This window comes from Terrapene carolina, unplaced genomic scaffold (assembly GCF_002925995.2).
Source record: "Terrapene carolina triunguis isolate 2854851 unplaced genomic scaffold, T_m_triunguis-2.0 Scaffold613, whole genome shotgun sequence".
Taxonomy (NCBI): Eukaryota; Metazoa; Chordata; order Testudines; family Emydidae; genus Terrapene; species Terrapene triunguis.
Genome location: NW_020664964.1, coordinates 6889063 through 6907536, shown reverse-complemented (window position 1 = coordinate 6907536; position 18474 = coordinate 6889063). Strand labels below are relative to the sequence as shown.

General features: G+C 45.2%; 1 protein-coding gene across 1 annotated transcript in view; it reads right to left on the bottom strand.

Moving 5' to 3' along the window:
* The window catches only part of CLPTM1L (CLPTM1 like), an 88347-nt gene that overhangs the window by 28251 nt on the left and 41622 nt on the right, over nucleotides 1-18474 (bottom strand). The window contains exons 9-11 of the mRNA XM_024195098.2: nucleotides 17435-17538; nucleotides 9742-9807; nucleotides 5243-5293 (exon numbers count right to left, since the gene is read on the bottom strand). Of these exons, the coding sequence (XP_024050866.1) occupies nucleotides 5243-5293; nucleotides 9742-9807; nucleotides 17435-17538 (221 nt within the window). The remainder of the gene's footprint in view (nucleotides 1-5242; nucleotides 5294-9741; nucleotides 9808-17434; nucleotides 17539-18474) is intronic.

The following is an 18474-nucleotide window of genomic DNA, read 5'->3' as shown; positions in this document are numbered from 1 at the left end:
CCCAGTGCCGACTCGGAGTGGCGTGCCGGAGCCGCGGTCAGCACCGACTTCATCAGAATAGCCCGGACCCTAATGTCCCTTTCTCTCTTGGTCCGAGGCTTAAACGACTTGCAAATCTTGCAGCAATCACTGAGATGGGTTTCCCCCAAACAGGGTAAACAGTCCGCAAGCAGATCACTCACTAGCATAGATCGCCTACAAGTGTCGCATGACTTAAAACCCGGGGCACGGGGCATGCCCTGGCCCGGGTGCTCTAGCTAACCTAAACTAACTAAACAACTAACTAACTACAGGTACCATACACTGAACGAACAAGCAGTTCTGGGGACGAGCTAGAGCAGAGCCATTCTGAAGCATCTTCACTGGCGGCAAGAAGGAACTGAGGGTGGGGGGAGTGCGCAGCACCCCTTATACCATGCCATGGAGGCACCATTCCAGGAGTGGCTAGGGCACTCCCCTACGGGTACTGCTAGGGGAAAAACTTCCGGCACCGGTGCACGTGGTGAGCACACAGACCTATTGTGGAATACACATGAGCAATCACTCAAAGAAGAAAGACAATTCCCCAAAAGAGGGGTAGACTTCAGAATTAGGGGAATGAATACACCTCTGACCAGGCTGTCAAAACTGGTGCTTTGTGACCAGTGCGTACGTGTGTGTGTGTAAGATGGCTGGGTCAACAGAGTGCTACCTTCTCCTGTGAAAGTGTCGTTTTTTTCCTTGGAGACTTCCTAGATCTTTGGTGGAAGACATGGGATAGTGAGCTCAGACTTTTATGGTGCATCTCTGCTTTCAGTAATGCTTTCTTTTAGGGGCCAGAGTGTACACCCCCAGCAATTCCACCCTTGAGGCCTCATCTGCTGTGGCACTAAGGAGTTCAGCCCCTTCTAATAGAAGATCCTCCACAGTGGATTCAACTTCTCTGGGAAATCCAGACCCTTGCAGCCACGATGACCTATGCATAATTGTGGCTGCGGCAATAAGAACGGTGCCAGATGCTTCAGAGGAAATTAACAGAATAAAGCAATTATTGAGTCATACAACCCTTGTTGTCCATTCTCAGTTTCTGGCTGTCAGCGATTTAGGGACACACAGTGTCCCTGACCATCTTGGCTAACAGCATACCATGGATTTATATAGTGTCATTATGATATTTCATGTCTTATAATCCATCTATCCCCTTCATAATGGTTCCTAACATTAAGTTTTTTTTGACTGCCATTGCACATCGAGCACAGTTTCATAAAACTATACACGATGACACCAAGATCTCTTTCTTGAGTGGTAATAGCTAATTTAGACCCCATCATTTTGTATGTTCGGTTGGGATTATGTTTTCCAATGTGCATAACTTTGCATTTAATCAACACTGAATTTCATCTGCCATTTTATTGCCCGGTCACCCAGTTTTGTGAGATCCCTTTGAAACTCTTCCCATAGAGCGGGAAGTGATATCAGCTGTATCCAGAGCTGCCTGGAGATTGGTTTTACCACTAACTGCCCTGCTGTAATCAGAGAAGCAAGCTCTTTCTGGAAATCAGTCAGACTGTTATTTGTGAAAAACAGTGAATTTCTCAAAGATACAAAAAAATCTTACCTCAACATTAGGGCTTGATAATTAGCAAGCCAGAACTGCATGCTTGCTGATTAGATTTTCTGCCAAATTAACCTAATCTTTTTGGCTCTCCCTCCTTTGCTGTCGCCCTGTTTTAACTTGCTTTCTCATTAGCCAATGTAACTACCAGAGATGACAGAACAGGATGGGTATAAAAATATTCAGCACCCTTGGGTGGAACTTGTTATTTTCTGTCCCCCTTTTGAGAGGTGTGGGTACTGCTGCAGGGATATACCACAGCACCTGGATGAGTCCATTATATACCCTGTGAATAAAGCCACTCTCCCAGAAGACGTAGACTGCAGGATATCAACACACACATGTTGAGTCCTGGCATTTAAAGTGCCTCCCCTATCCTCTTTAAAAGGTCTTGGAACACCTTCAGAACATCAGGTTGGGGACCCAATGAGGAGACAACTTGTTTGGGGAGGAAGATAATAGAGCCATCACCAGCTGGAACCCTATTTGTGGAGGAGTGTCTTCTCCCTGTTTATACTCTGGAACTAGGGAGGGCTGCAGTGGTAAAAGAGAAGGTGCAGTTAGGGGGACTGTATCTGTGGATGGGATGTCCTGGGGACATAAAAGTCTGTCCGCCTAGTTGCAAGCTTCTCAGGATGGCCCAGGAGCCCCAGTATGACCATATGTTGAACTGGTAAGTTCTACATAGCCATGGTGTCAGAAACCAGGAGGGTTGCGATCAGTTTGAGTCCCAATGTCTGTCTCTGGAGCAGCCCCATGTACTCCTGCAGGACACACACAACAGCGGAGTGGAGGCTGGAGGAGAGGTGGTGTGTTGCTGATCCATCTCCTCTGATCCTACAAAAGTAGATCCAGAGGTGGTGTGCAGAGGGCCTTGGTGTTATCAGTGGCGGTGCAGATGTGGATAGTGCCATGGGTACAATCCTGCTAACAGGAGCGAGGTGGAGACTCTGGCTCCTATAGAAGCTCTAGACCTCTCAATGCCATGAATCCTGTCAGTGCTAGCTGCAGTTGTGGAGTGCTTGGACCACCTGGTGACAGAAATTGTCAGTCCAGAGAGTGCCAATGTAAAAGTGGTAGGTTGTGGTGCTCATGGTTTGCAGTGCTGCCGTTAAGTCCAAAGCAGTCAGTGATGTAATTGGTGCTAGATCTCTCATGACGGCTATTCTCTGAGTCAGTGTCTTAAACTGAGTGACCTTCTGTGGAAACCTCATTGAGTTGAGATGTCTTGACAGTTTGATGCAGAGGGGGATCTTCTCAAGCAACCGCTGGTGGGTGATCTGCTCTTGGAGATCCCTGTACTCTGGGATTTATCAGAATGCTTCTTCTCTCCCATGGAATGCTCATATGCATATGAAAACGAACCAGTGTTTGTGCTCTTTGGTGCTGGATCTCACAGAGAGAGGTCTAGACAGCCTGATCCAAGGCGGGTCTCAGATTCATTCAGAAGGAATACCTGAAGTCTTGCCTCTCTGACCTCACATGTCCTTGAAATAAAAGATTTGCAAGTGGAACACTTCCTTGGGATGTATGACTCTCCAAGACAACAGAGGCATTTCTAGTACTCATTGCAAGTGGAACACTTCCTTGGGATGTATGACTCTCCAAGACAACAGAGGCATTTCTAGTACTCATTGATGGGCATAGTTCCTTCGCATGAAGGGCAGTTCTTACAGTCATTGTAGGGTTTTTTGGGTCAACAGGCAGAAAATCATCTATGCTAACTAAGAGGCTAACTAGGAACAACTAGCAATTACAAGCTGGATTGTGTGGGGTGGGGCAGGGTCTGTGTTACCGACCACAAATGTTCCATCTCATCAATGTCAGGAAGCAGCTGAGAGGAATTGATGGGAGTTGACACACACTGCCCTTACATGCCCTTGCTGGAGAACCAGAGAAGCTTCAGGGTGCAGGCATGCCGTACAGATAATGCTAGCCAAAAGTCTCAAGTGCTTGCAGTGGATGCATATCAGAAGTGGAATGTGCATATGGACAATCACTGGAAGGAGATGTAGGTTCTGATGCTTCCAAGGGAATCTTACAGTATGATGTCATTCAAAACAGACAGACTAGGTCTTCATAACTGATGAAGACCCAGATATAATTTACAGTCAGTCATGGTCTAACATGCACATTTGCATAAAAAACAGTGTATTCTCTGTTCAAATTAATGACAACTTCGATTAGTTCAAAAAGAATTGGCTAGCTTTAGTGTAAGAATTAAGGACAGCTAAACATTTTACATGCATATCTTAAATAAAGTTGAAGATGAGATATTCACATATTCAGCCAAATTTATTTGCAATTCTATAATGACTTGGAACCCAGGTCTCCTGACTCCCAGTGCTCCTATTCAAAGAACAAGACAATGCTACCACTACGAAAACATACAATATGGCTTTGGTCAGAGGTGGAATCACACTTCTAGGTAACAGAGGCTAATACTGTTTCACTGTGTTTCCTCTTCTCCTTTCATTTCAGGGGAGAGAAAAGATGGAATAGTCTGCATTGGAGACAAGTGTGGGTAACTGGCACTAGCAGGTCCAAACCTCCTGGCAGTATGGTAGGTAAGGGCAGCACTAAGACTTTGGCACTGGAATGAGATTTGAAGGTCTCACAACATTAGTACACAGAGTGCCTCAGCACTGGAGACCAAAGTCTTTTTCGACTTCATAGTCAATGAGCTCTTTGGCAGAGACTGGGAACCAAAGGAAGTAATTGAAGTCCAAGGCACCTTTGTAGTTTTCAGCACCAGACCACTCCCAAAACATCACGAGTTACCAAGGATTTGTTTTCGCTACCATACTAGAGTCTTTTCAAAAAGTTAAGAGGGAGAGTGCCAAAGTCAGCTTTTGAAACCCTAAAGAGGAATCTTTGGAGACTGACAAAGACCAGTGGGGACCATGCGCAGTGCCCAAGTCAGCAGCTGAGGGCTCTTTAGATTTCATCTTTATGGACTGCCGTAACAAAAAAATCTGATGCATGAGCTACCAGCCCTGGGAAGGTAAACCACGGCAGACTTCATCTGTCCAGAGGATATGTTTCCCCAAAACAAAAAGACAACTGGCGTGCATCAGACTGGAAAAATCCCTAGCCTTAGAGCATACCACTTAAATAATTTCTTCAGGTTTGCCACAATAAAGTGCAGTGACATGCTGAAGCAACTTAAAATTCAAGATTTACCTCAAAATTATAGTGAACTCTCAAGACCACCTACATCAATGCTATTTTAAAACTGCATACCAAAACACAGGTTTTTGTAGAACGAAGGGACATTAAAAAAAAATTGATCACTGATAACCTTTAAATCAAGAAATACACTCTAGTTCAGCCACAAGTTATTGGGATAGATGCAGGAACTACTGGGTGAAAGTCTATGGTCTGCATTGTGCAAGAGGTCAGACTAGGCTGTTATCGCCCTTGCTAGCCTAAAAAAAAATACATGAATTCCATGGACACTGAACACAATAATGGTATTTGTTTCTGTCTGCTTTTGTAAGGAAGACTCAATTGATCTAATTCTCCACACTATTTTTTTGCTGTCCAGCAGAAGGCTGAAAGGTGCAATCTGCTTGCTGGAGAATAAGTCCCACTACATATTTGATTAAATAACCAACATGTCAACAATATTACAAGATTGTGTCTTACCTGGGTATCATATTCCTCAGTTCTCTTTTCAGATTCATTGTATGCACCAAACTGTATTAGATTTAATAGAGAGAAGTAATCATAGTTGGTTTAGACAAATAAAACAGAAGAAGGGGAAAAATACAGTACTTTGTTAGGAAAAACAGGTCAGGATTAGCATAAAATTCAAAGGAAACTCCAATGATATTAGGTGTAACTGCAATCTAATACAAGGAAGATGACAACTAGCAACAGGATTTTTGAAGCTGGGAAAAAAAAAAAAAAAGATGTAATATAAAGCACTATCCCAAAGGCGAGGAGTTTGCTCTGGAATTTCTTTGCTAAATACTACATGAACCATCATAAGACAACTCATTTTTCAATACCATTCTTGACAGAAGAAAGCTACAAAGGTTCAAGAGATCTGTCGAGCCCATGGGTATACTGCAGTTGGCTCAAGTTTCACTGATTAAAGCTAAGCTTGTAAAGATGAAAAACTTACTACTAATTTTCTTTATACAATATAAAACTTAATACAAATCTACAAATGCTTCAAAAGAGCATACAGCACTCAGAGCTACAACCCTCACTCTCTTCAACATGATGCAGACAGAAAATTGAGCCCTTCAGCCACTGACTGTACAATAGCCTATACAGAAACTGATTAAATCAAAGCAAAACTACACTTAAAGACCTAAATAACAGGTAAAGGTCCTTAAAGCAGCATCACGCCCCGGTCTTATTTTAATGCCCAATAATTATTTGGGACAAAAGAATTATCAATTACAAGTTAAATATCTCCACTCCCACCTACCTTCAGTTAACAGAGACCCATGAATAATGTCCCCCAGAAATGCAAAGGAAGCCCAGACCAGAGTTAATATTCTTTATACTGTTAATGTAGAACATAAGCAAGAAAAAAAGGTTTGATAAAACACACTTTTCAAGTCTTTATACTTCATAAAGAAGAGCAAGACCACATTGTAAAACATTCTCTGCTGGTCAAATTCAACACAACCAATATTGTTTGTGAAACCAAAATGTTTTTTCCCCCCCAGGCAATGGCATTATCCAGCAGGACATATCCACTGCTAGCTCCATAGCAAGCAAGACTGGCTTGCTAAGTGAAAGAATTGTGAAAAACGTGGGTTTTTAAAATACAATCCCACATCCGGTGAGTTTTCCAGGTTTCTTCCTTTCCTCCCATCCTTTTATTGATTTTGTCATACTCAAATATTTGTTAATGGAACATTTGAAAGTTTTTGGATACTAGAAATATCAGTCTCATTTTAATCTGTGAATGAAAACTAACTATTCTAAAAATTTAAGTGATGGAGACAAAATGGTTACTTACCCTGTACAGTAGATGATATTCTTTGAGATGTGGGTGCAGATGTGTATTTCACTCAGGTGTGCATGAGCCCAATGCATCAAAGCCAGAGAACTTCACTTAGCATTACCTGTTGGGGCAGCTCTTGCTTCCTCTGGCCCTTATACCTCCTCCTATGGCTAGTAAGGGCAGCGCTGTCCCAACCACCTCAGTTCTCTCAAAACTCCAATGCAGAGGGAACAGGAGGCGGGGTGTGGAATATACGTCTGCACCCACATCTCGAAGCACAGTTACAATACAGGTAAATAACCTTTTTTCTTCTTCAAGTGGTTGCAGACAGATGTTCCCCATAGATGACTCACAAGCAGTAACCAATGGAAGTGGGACTCGGAGTCTACTTAAATAATGACTGAAGAACTTCCTGGACAAAGTTTCCATCTGATCTAGATGTCGTAATAGCGTAATGCTTGTGAAAAGCATATATGGAAGACCAGGTAGCATCCCTAGAAACATGCAATATAGAAACATCACTGAGAAACATGACAAAAGCCGTTTGAGCCCTCACAGAATAAGCCACCAGGCTCTGTAGAGGTGTGGCCTGTGCTACCGCATATGCTGTAGTAATCCACCTGGAGATTGTCTGTGTGGAAACATCCTGACCCTTCATCCGATCTGCATAAGATAAAAAAAGTCAAAGCGATGCCCAAAAGAGCTTAGTCCTTTCCAGATAGAATAACTTTGATCATCTCACATCCAAGGAATGAAGATGCTGCTCATCAGCATTTGAGTATGGTTTAGGAAAAAATACAGGTAGGTATATTGTTTGGTTAAGATAAATTGTGACATCACTGTAGACAAAAACTTAAGGGTATGACTTCAAGGTCACCTTGCCTTTGAAAAACTGAGAATATGGAGGATCTGCCATTAAGACCTGCCGCTCACCAGTTCTCCTTGCTGAAATTATGGCAACAAGAAAAGCTGTCTTTTGGGAAAGGAGAGAGAGCGCGCAACCGGCTAGGGACTCAAATGGAAAACCCATGAGGGCAGCCAGTATGGTACTGAGGGCTCACAAAGGAATCAATTCTTTAACAGACAGAAAGAGGAAGACAGTACCTTTTAGAAATCTAACCACCATGGAGACATGGAAAATAATGTCTCCCCTTAGATTGGAGGGTGAAATGCTGAAATCGTTAAGTGGGCCCTCATCAGTGAGTTGAGCGATAGACCTGAGGACTTAAGAAGTCACAGGTAACCCAAAATGTCTTGAATACATGCTAACGTTGGCTGAACTCCCCTTGCCAACAACCAAACTGAAAAACCTAGTAGAAGGTTTTCTGCTAGTAAGTAGAACTTGTTGCACTGCTTGCTTTTCCGGGTCATCTAACCATGTAGCATCCACTCAGTTAGGTGCATACTGCTCACAGCTGCATGCCATATCTGATCATGGTGTTGTGTCAGCAGGCAGGAACGAGAGGAAGAAATCTGGGAGGTAGAATAGACAGACTGTGAAGGTCAGAGGAGCAAGCTGTACAATGAGTATTAAGTTAGTATGATCCAACTTCAGTCTGAGAATCACCTGAGGGATGAGTGGTATCGGGGGGGGGGGGGGGGGGGGGAGGGAGGGAGAAGGCATACATGAGGACTGATCCTCAATTCAAATGGAAAGCATCAGTTAATGAGCCTTAGACGGAGACCCACTTGAGAGCAAAACTGACTGCATTTCTTGTTGTCTTTCACTGAAAATAAGTCCACTGTCAGAATGCCTCTCCCTTGAAAATGGACCTCAGCACATCGCTCTTCAGAGATCGCTCATGATTCTGAGAGAAGTTCCTGCTGAGGTGACTGGCTAAGTGATTCTGAGCACCTGGGCAAGTAAGCAGTTGTATAAATGAGGTTTTCCATGATGCACAATTACCAAAACTTTATTGCTTGCTGACAAAGCTAGGGAGCATGCTCCTCCTGGCTTGTTCACATAACACAATGAGGTTGCATTGTCAGTGGGGCCCTGCTCTTGTGCTTAAGAAAACAGCGCTTACTCTCATGGTAGAAGCCCAGTGAAGGGTCCCTGACTTTACTGTTTCCCCCTTCTGTGTCAGATCTTGTGCTAGGAGGTGCACTCTTCTATAACTCTGGCAGATGTATGGGGGTAGGGTCCAACTGGGGCCTCATTGCTTTCTTCCCGAGTTGCTTCTTAAGCCAGAGTTCTTGTGCCTGCAGGTCTAGGTGGGAAAGGACTGACAGATACTGCACCTAGTGGAAGTATCACTGACCGAGAAGGATCAGGGACATGACAATTTTTGAAACCTGGTATCCTAGGGATAATCTAAATCCTATACTGGGAAAGCTAAATGGTTCACTGAGGTGGGGATTATACCTGTTAGTAATTTTAAAGTATACTTAGTAACACTAAGTACACTACAGTAAAAATAACTATAAAACTTTGAAATATTTACAGATTTGAAGACAAAGAAGACGGAAAGAAGGGCTCCAGATACTGGAAGTTGCAAACTAAGCCATGCAGTGGTAAAAAGGAACTGGATAGGCGGTTAGTCCATAGCACCCCATATACCCATGGTGTGTGAGGAGAGCAAGGGTGCAGACAGACCAATTGACACTGCTTGCAAGAATTCTCTGGTCTCAGGCATGTGAAGTGCATTTACACCTCACAGTGGAATACACACAGGGACCGGGCACTCAAAGAACTATCTGTTTTGCAGAAGATGTCTTAATCTTCTCAATTCAGTAGCAAATAACATTTCTATCCTCCAGCAGTAATAATGGAAGACTGATCTGTGGTTTTCTATAGCTAATTCTGCAACTTTTTTATTGAATCATATTATACAAATGGATGAACACAGCAGCATTATGGAGATATACCTATCTCATAGAACTGGAAGGGACCCCGAAAGGTCAACGAGTCCAGCCCCCTGCCTTCACTAGCAGGACCAAGTACTGATTTTGCCCCAGATCCCTAAGCAGCCCCCTCAAGGATTGAACTCACAACCCTGGGTTTAGCAGGCCAATGCTCAAACCACTGAGCTATCCCTCCCCCATTTGTATACTTCTAGACATTATACATCTTCATATTTTGTTTATTTGAATTTTATTTTAAAGTAAGCTGTTCACTAACCTCTGAGGGAGCAGAGAGCTCAATAACTCTAGTCATTATGAAAGAGCAAAGGTATTGTACCTGGATTGTTGGCCTCATGCCTCTCCATATAACTGTCATTTTCAGTGCTTTCTTCACTTTCCAGAGCTGTGGTTTAAGTTACAAAAATACAATGCTTATATATCAAGAACAACTTATTAATCATGACTAAGGATATCAAAATCTAGTTCTTAGACTTGAAGAGGAGGTTACTTACTTGTAACCGGAGGTTCTTCGAGATGTGTGGTCCCTACCCGTATTCCACTGTGGGGGCGCAGGACGCCATGAGCCAGAAGATTCCAGTAGCAGTATTCATCGACCCACACGTATGTAGCCATGTGGTCCAGGTGAGGTTACATGAGGCTGTGTGGGGTGACACCCTCTCGGTCACCATCTTACTGCTGAGCAGCGTGGCATGCAGCAGATGGGATGGAGGGCAGGTATTGGAATACAAATAGGGACAACACATTTTGAAGAACCTTCAGTTACAGGTAAGTAACCGCCTTTTCTTCAAGTGATGGTCCCTATATGTATTCCAAATGTGGGTAAGATCAAGCAGTGATCAGCGCAGAGGCGGGTGCGAGGATGCAAGAGGCACTGCAGTCTGGAGGACAGCATGGCCCACAGCTGCGTCTGCTGCCGCCTAGTTGATTGCGTAATAGGTAGTGAAGGTATGCACAGAATGCCACGTTGCCACTCAGCAGATGTCATGCCAGGAGACGTCTGCCAGGGAGACAGATGTTGCTACCTGTGCCCACGTTGAGTGCACTGTAATTGTGCTGGGCGGCAGGGTATTGGATAGCGTATACCTACGTGGATGCATGCAGAGACCCACTTTGAGATGCATTGGAAGGGCAGGACTTGGCCCATGGATCTGTCTACAGTGGCCACGAAGAGATGTGGGGAGGCATGAATGGTGTGGGTTCTGTCAAGGTAGAACGCCAGCACACAGTGGACATCTAGGAAATGCAGGGTCCTGTCTGCAGGAGTGGCGTGCAGGGCCGACACTTAGGACAGAAGACCGGAAGGTGAATCGACAGGTTGAGGTGAAACTCTGAGACTACCTTCAGGAGGAATCTGAGGTGGAGGTGCAAGGAAACCTTGTCTTTATGGAAAACTGTATTGGGGAGATAGGGGGGAGAGGAGGTAGACCATCATGGCCACCTGTTCGCTGACCCGCCGAGCAGAAGTGATAGGCACAAGGAAGATGACTTTCATGGAGTGGTGGAAGAGGGAGGATGTGGCCAGAGGCTGGAAAGGAGTCTGGTGAGGGTGGAGAGGACAAGATTGAGGTCCCAGGGGGGTATGGGCTTGCACACTGGCAGAAAGCTGTTAAGCAGGCCCTTGAAGAAGCGGGCGGTGGTGGAGTGGGTAAACACCGAGCGGCCATCCACAGGGGTGAGGAAGGCTCTCAGCGCTGTCAGGTGCACTCGGACAGAGCTGAAGTTAACGACTGAGGTCTTAAGTTCCAAGTTTCCAAGATGGTAGGGATGGAGATGGCCTCAAGGGAGAGGTGGTGGTGCTGAGCCCAAGAGGTGAAAGATTTCCATTTTGCCACATAGCAAGCTCTTATGGAGGTCCGCCTACTGCGTTTAAGGATGTGCTGCACCAGCGGCAAACAAGCATTGTATACACAGGAGCCCAAACCAAAAACCAGGCCATGAGGCAAAGGGAGCCAGGACTGGTATGACAGATTGCCTTGGTCGTGGGTGAGATGGTCCGGGACTGCGTGGAACTGGAGGGGAGAGGGGCAGGCAGAGAGCCTGAGGAGGTCCAGAAACAAAAACTGGCAGGACCAGAACGGGGTTATCAGTATTAGCTGGACATGCACAAGTCCATGAGCCCAGATCTAATGCATCCAGGGGTGCTGAGGGAGTTGGCTGATGTGATTGCAGAGCCATTATCTTTGAAAATTTGTGGCGATCGGGGAGGTCCCAGACGATTGGAAAAAGGCAAATATAGTGCCCATATTTAAAAAAGGGAAGAACCTGGGGAACTACAGACTGGTCAGCCTCACTTCAATCCCTGGCAAAATCATGGAGCAGGTCCTCAAGGAATCCATTTTGAAGCACTTGGAGGAGAGGAAGGTGATCAGGAACAGTCAACATGGATTCACCAATGGCAAGTCATGCCTGACCAACCTGATTGCCTTCTATGATGAGATAACTGGCTCTGTGGATATGGGGAAAGAGGTGGATGTGATATAACTTGACTTTAGCAAAGCTTTTGATACAGTCTCCCACAGTATTCTTGCCAGCAAGTTATAGTATGGATTGGATGAATGGACTATAAGGTGGATAGAAAGCTAGCTAGATTGTCAGGCTCAACGGGTAGCGATCAATGGCTCGATGTCTAGTTGGCAGCCGGTATCAAGTGGAGTGCCCCAGGGGTCGGTCCTGGGGCCGATTTTGTTCAACGTCTTTATTAATGATCTGGATGATGGGATGAATTGCACCCTCAGCAAGTTCGCAGAGGACACTAAGCTGGGGGGAGAGGTAGATACGCTCGAGGGTAGGCATAGGGTCCAGAGTGACCTAGACAAATTGGAGGATTGGGCCAAAAGAAATCTGATGAGGTTCAACAAGGCAAGTGCAGAGTCCTGCACTTAGGAAGGAAGAATCCCATGCACCGCTACAGGCTGGGGACCGACTGGCTAAGCAGCAGTTCTGCAGAAAGGACTTGGGGATTACAGTGGACGAGAAGCTGGATATGAGTCAGCAATGTGCCCTTATTGCCAAGAAGGCCAACAGCATCCTGCGCTGTATTAGTAGGAGCACTGCGAGCAGATTGAGGGAAGTGATTATTCCCCTCTATTCGGCACTGGTGAGGCCACACCTGGAGTATTGCATCCAGTTTTGGTCCCCCCACTACAGAAGGGATGTGGACAAATTGGAGAGAGTCCAGCAGAGGGCAACAAAAATGATCAGGGGGCTGGAGCACATGACTTACGAGGAGAGGCTGAGGGAACTGGGGTTTTTTAGTCTGCAGAAGAGAAGAGTGAAGGGAGATTTGATAGCAGCCTTCAACTACCTGAAGGGGGGTTCCAAAGAGGATGGAGGTAGGCTGTTTTCAGTGGAGGCAGATGACAGAACAAGAAGCAATGGTCTCAAGTTGCAGTGGGGGAGGTCTAGGTTGGATATTAGGAAACACTATTTCAATAGGAGGATGGTGAAGCACTGGAATGGGTTCCCTAGGGAGGTGTGGAATCACCATCCTTAGAGGTTTTCAAGGCCTGGCTTGACAAAGCCCTGGCTGGGATGATTTAGTTGGTGTTGGTCCTGCTCTGAGCAGGGGATTGGACTAGATGACCTCGAGGTCTCTTCCAACCCTAATATTCTTTGATTCTATGACCGTAGCCAGGCCCTGGCAGATCTTGCAGAGGACCCGGGGAAGGAGAGGAACAGGGGAAAGGCGTAACAAAGTTCTCCCTGCCAGGGCACAAGAGCATTGCCTTGAGTCTCGAGCCCCTGGGCTCCCTGGGAGCAGTAAAGAGGGAACTTGTGATTGTCTCGTGTAGTGAAAAGATCCCAGTGAGAGGTGTCCCAGGTATGGCAGATGGAACGAGAGTGGGGAAGTCCTGGATGGTGTTCTGGACGTCTCAGGGGAAAAAGGAGGACTGCAGCCACGAGTCTTGGCATATAATGACCCCAGTCGCTAAAGAGTGAGAGGACGTATCTGCAGCATCCATGGCCACTTGGAGGCTCACCTTAGTTATCGGCAGTCTTCTTCCAGAAGGGCATAGAAATATTGTTGTTTGTCCTGTGGCAGGTCATCCAGGAACTCTGTGAGCTTGGCGTAATTGTGGAAATCATACTTCGCCAGCAGAGCCTGGTAGTTGGCAATACGAAATTGCAATGCTGCCGAGGAGTAGACCTTCCTGCCCCAAAAGTCCAGGTGCTTGCCCACCCGCTCTGGAGGAGTGGATTTATGGGTGTGCTGGCAGACGCATTCAGTCACCGCATGACTTGGGGGGGTGGGATGGGAAAAAAGGAAATCTACCCCCTTAGCTGGAACAAAGTACCAGTGTCCTGTCCTTTTCAGTGTGGGGACAACGGAAGCCGGCGTGTGCCAGACCGCTCTCACAGGTTGCAGGATAGCATTGTGAACAGGCAGTGCCACCCAGATGGCCCTTGGGGTTGCCGGGTGTCCACCAATTGATGGTGCTGATCCTGCAACCTCCTCCAGGGGTACACCCAGGTCCATGGCCACCCGCTGTAGTAGGTACTGATACTGCTTCTGATTGTCAGGAGGTAAGAGCATGAGTGGTATAAGCCTTTGGGAGTGGTGAGGCCGTCGGTACTGGTGGGATGCATAGACTTGAAGCACCCCTCCTGGAACAGTAGCGGTGCCTCTGCTGGAGTGGGAGGTTCGTGCGCAGTGAGCAGCAAAGAACGAGGGTAGGGCAGTTAGAGATGTGCTGACTGGAGAAGGGGCTCACATTGTCCCAAGGTCTGGGAAATGTCCCTGTGAGAAGTCGAACAGCGAGGTGGTGTGTGCAGTGAACAGACCGACGGATGCTGAAATGCAGGTGGGACAGGTGGTGGCACCCTGGGGAGAGTTCCAGGCAGGTAACTGGCATGGCGGGTGGTGGGGCCATCGAGTTCTCCTTCTTCACCTTACCCTCAGAGAGAGGAAGCTTAGCTGGTGGTGTGGCGGGGTCTGCGCTCAATGTCTCAACCGACCTGGGGCAGTTCAGGGAGGGAGCGCTGTGCTTGGAGGCAGCCTGCAAAGGGGACCTGCTCCGATACCCATGCAAGTGCTTCTGGCTCTCAATCTTGGGCTTATCCTAGACCGCTGGCGCTGCCAGACCTGGGACATGGGACGTGCTAGGAGGAGCACTCACCACCAGTGAAGGGCGCTGCACCGATGGTTCCGCCCCTCTGGGGTTGGACTGTGCATGCAGCCGGAGCGCATCCTCCATAAGAAATTTGTGGAGGTGAAGTTGGCACGCTTTCTGAATCTACAGATGGAAGGAGCGACAGATCTTACAGCAAGATGAGTCTCCCCAAGACAGTAGAGACAGCATTGGTGCTCGTCACTCACTGAGAATGAGAGAGGGCACAATGCATAGTTTTTGAACCCTGGAACATGGGGCATAGTCCCTGGGGAAGGACACAGAAAACTGACTACTACACTCAGAACTATGCACAGCAAACTAAAGAGAAAAACAAAAGAAGGCTAGTACAAATGAATGAAAGGGCTTTGTTAGCCAAAACTACCATCGCAGAGGAAGAGGGATTCTGACTTCAACCATGTGATGGTACAAGGAAACAGGGCGTCACTCCGCACAGCCTCATATAACTTTGCCTGACCATGTGGCTACGGACATTGCTCATGCGGGTCAACGGACACTGCTACAGAAATTTTCTGGCTCCAACACATAGCACGCATGCACACCCACGTTTGGAATACATATAGCAGGGGTGGCCAAACTTACTGACCATCCGAGACGCATACGACAATCTTCATAAGTTCAAGAGTCAGGGCGCACCTGCCAGGACTCAGACCTTCAGTCCTGCTCCTGCTGAAGCACCAAGCCCCGGCAGGTGCACCCTGCAGGCCTGAAGCCCTGAGCCCCGGCAGGCATGCCCCAGGACACCCCTCCCCGCTGGGCAGAATGTCCAGAGGTGACACGTGGAGGGGGCACATGGGGTCACCCTCCCCCCCCCCCACCGATTTTTCCTAGGGTTTGTTGGCCCTGCTCAGTCACATGGTACCACCAGGCTCCTCCCTGCATGGCAGTTGCTGGAGCTGGCAAGCTTGGAGCTGTGGCCGTGGGGAGAGACAACAACAAAGAGCAGGGAGCTGCAAGGAGAGCCACTGCTTTTGCTGCTGCTTCTCCCCACGGAACTAAAGCAGCAGCCCCTCCCTGCAGCTCCCAGCTCTTTGTTGTTGCCTCTCCATAAGGAGCTAACACCTGGGAGTTGGAGGGAGGGGCCGCTGAGGGTAACAGGGGATGTGTGCTTGGAGGGGCATGATTCAAGCTGTTGCGGGAGCAAACCTGTAAACTGTGCCCTCCACTCTCAGCAGGCACCAGTTGTTTCTGGCAGAAGCCCCTAGCCTCACCACCCTGCCACAGGCTGGTAGGTGGAGAAGCCAACCTCCCTTCTCCCCCACAGGCTGGTAGATGGAGCAGCCACACACTCCTCCCTCCCCGCAGGCTGGTAGGTGGAGAATGCGAGCAGCACTTTAACTGTGAAACAGCCACAGTTTGGCCACCCCTGACATATAGGGACCATCACTTGAACAATATCTTACTCCTTCAGTAGTCCCACTAAAGTCAATGAGTTAACTGAATTCATTGGATCAGTGAATAAAGGTATCAGCATTTAAGTGAACAGTACAAATAAACCCAGAGGCACTCGTCACCTTTTTACTGTAGCTTTCAAGGTAATAAAAACCTCAGCTAAGGATTGTAAATACGTATTGTGAAAGTCATTCCTCAGTTTGGACTGCATGGGACAATACTTAAAAACAGGTCATAAATTATGGTCTTTGTAAGTAGTGCCCTAACAGTATGATACTTCACACAGTCGAACCTTTTATGCCTTCTGAATTTTGTTTGTAGTTTTTGTTTAGTTTTTCTTCATACATTTTTAAACAGGAAATCTGAAAGTCAGTTCTGGCAGTCCTACTTTTCATTACTGATCAATTTTTTTTAAACTGAATATTTACACAAATATTAGTAGAAAATGGGATCCTGAGTCAGAACTAGAGCTGGCCAAGATACAGTTTTTATCCTGTGAACACATTTGAGTTTTTACAGTTTTGTTCATTCTGAATAGGGTAAAAAGTCAAACTCAAATTTTTGCTGGACTGAAATTTTGAAATATGGTCCCTAGAATTCCTGGCTCCCTGCATGGCAGGCTCACTTGAACTTCATCTCTATTTGCCAGCCAGGCAGGCTGGCACACCCACCGTATACAGTGTGCCTTGTTTGTTGAATGTTTTAACAAAATCAACGCAGACAGAAAGCTGTTCAGTCAGAAAATTTTGACCAGCTCTAGTGAGAACAAATGAGAGTCAGGACCCAATGCTAAATTTCTTAAAGGACCCATTTTAAAACTAATTACTGGGTTTACTTGAACAGTCTCAGAAAGTTAGTTCAGAATTCCAAAAGTAAATGCGGTAATTTTGGAGAACATAGACACATCCATATAATGAAGTTAAACCTTTAACAATTAAATGCTTGTGCCGTGAGCTCCCTAGTTAATGTTTGGTAGAACCCTAACCTGTGTGTGTGTTTTTTGCAATCTTAAGGGACTCCAAATCAAAAGTCACATTTGAAATCTTGTACTTCTAATTAGAAATAATACTCCAAAATTACAGGAACTGCAAAATTGGTAAAAAGATTTTTTTTCCAATTTGTTTACTTTGTGTACTTTACAGCACTTTATATATGGACAGTTTTACTGTTTATCCTTTATGATTAGAGTTCCTTGAAGAGAACACATTAAACAAAAGTTATTCAGGATAAGTTATTTAAAGTGTATTCTATCTAAACTGGAACTGTTCTAAATTAGTTCACTTATAAATTTAAACTGACAATGACTATTTTTATATATAGATAGATGGATAAATACACACACATACACATAGACACTATATATATATATATATATATAAAATGAACAGTTTAACATCATCCCCATAGGACTGTAGATGTAAATAGCAGCAGCGTCAGCAATAAACCTATATTCAGACATAAGCAGACTTCAGAGCTTTATGAACTCACCTCAATCACTGCACCAACACCTGCTGGAATTAGCACCAATAAACTTGTTTGTTCATCCAAAAGGAAAAGAAATATTACCACGGTACTGAAGCATCGCCAAAGCACTGAATAAGTAAATAGAAATGTGAGTTAATATAATTTAGATATTAAAGGAATAAGTGATACCTGATGAAAGAATGTTACAGTTAAACTATTATAAGATAAAGATAGAAAGAAGAATGACAACAGGCTATATGAACTGCTTCCCCAGATAAAGCTTCTTGTGAGACTATAGATGATTTTAGGAAGTGATGTCACAATAGAATTATGATTTTAGATAGCAAGAATTTGCTGAGAACCAACAACCTGATCAGTGGGATTCAGAGTAAGCAAAGTACAAAAAATGTATAAGGAGTGAAATATTCTTGAATCAACAAAAAACTTGCAATAAGAAAAGTATTTCTATAATGGAATATTGGTAGCAATACAACAACGTATCAGCAGTACTTTAAGATATTACCAAATATATGTTAGTGATTCTTGTTAAGAAGACAACCTCAGACAATAAAACTTTCTAGCTATGAAAATTTCAAGGTTTAGCCTGTGAAAACTGCCATGAAATCCTTGAACAAAATACATTTGATGGTATTTGATAAAATAAGACACTTTGCATGTATGCAATTTCTCAGGTTCTGTTAAGCTTTGCAATTATATATAGCACCATTTCCTGCCCAATGATTTTTATATTAGAGAAGAGGGAAAAGGCATAAGGAAGAGCAAGAACTGGACACTAAAAAATGCTAAGCAAACAGATATGAGTGTTTTTCAAAAACATTTGAGTGACAAATAATAAGTGCAGTCCCATTTAAATGCTAAACACAACACAGACATTCCTTCTTTTCTCTTGGGAAAAGAGATTTTTCCAAGAGAATTCTCATGTACTCCAATTCTAATTTCCTTCAAATAGTGTAACTGTAAGTAGTATTTAAAATGTACATCTTTAAACTCCCAACCATTCTGCCCAACTAGAGAGATGCTGGAACCGAGAAGACACTTTGAAA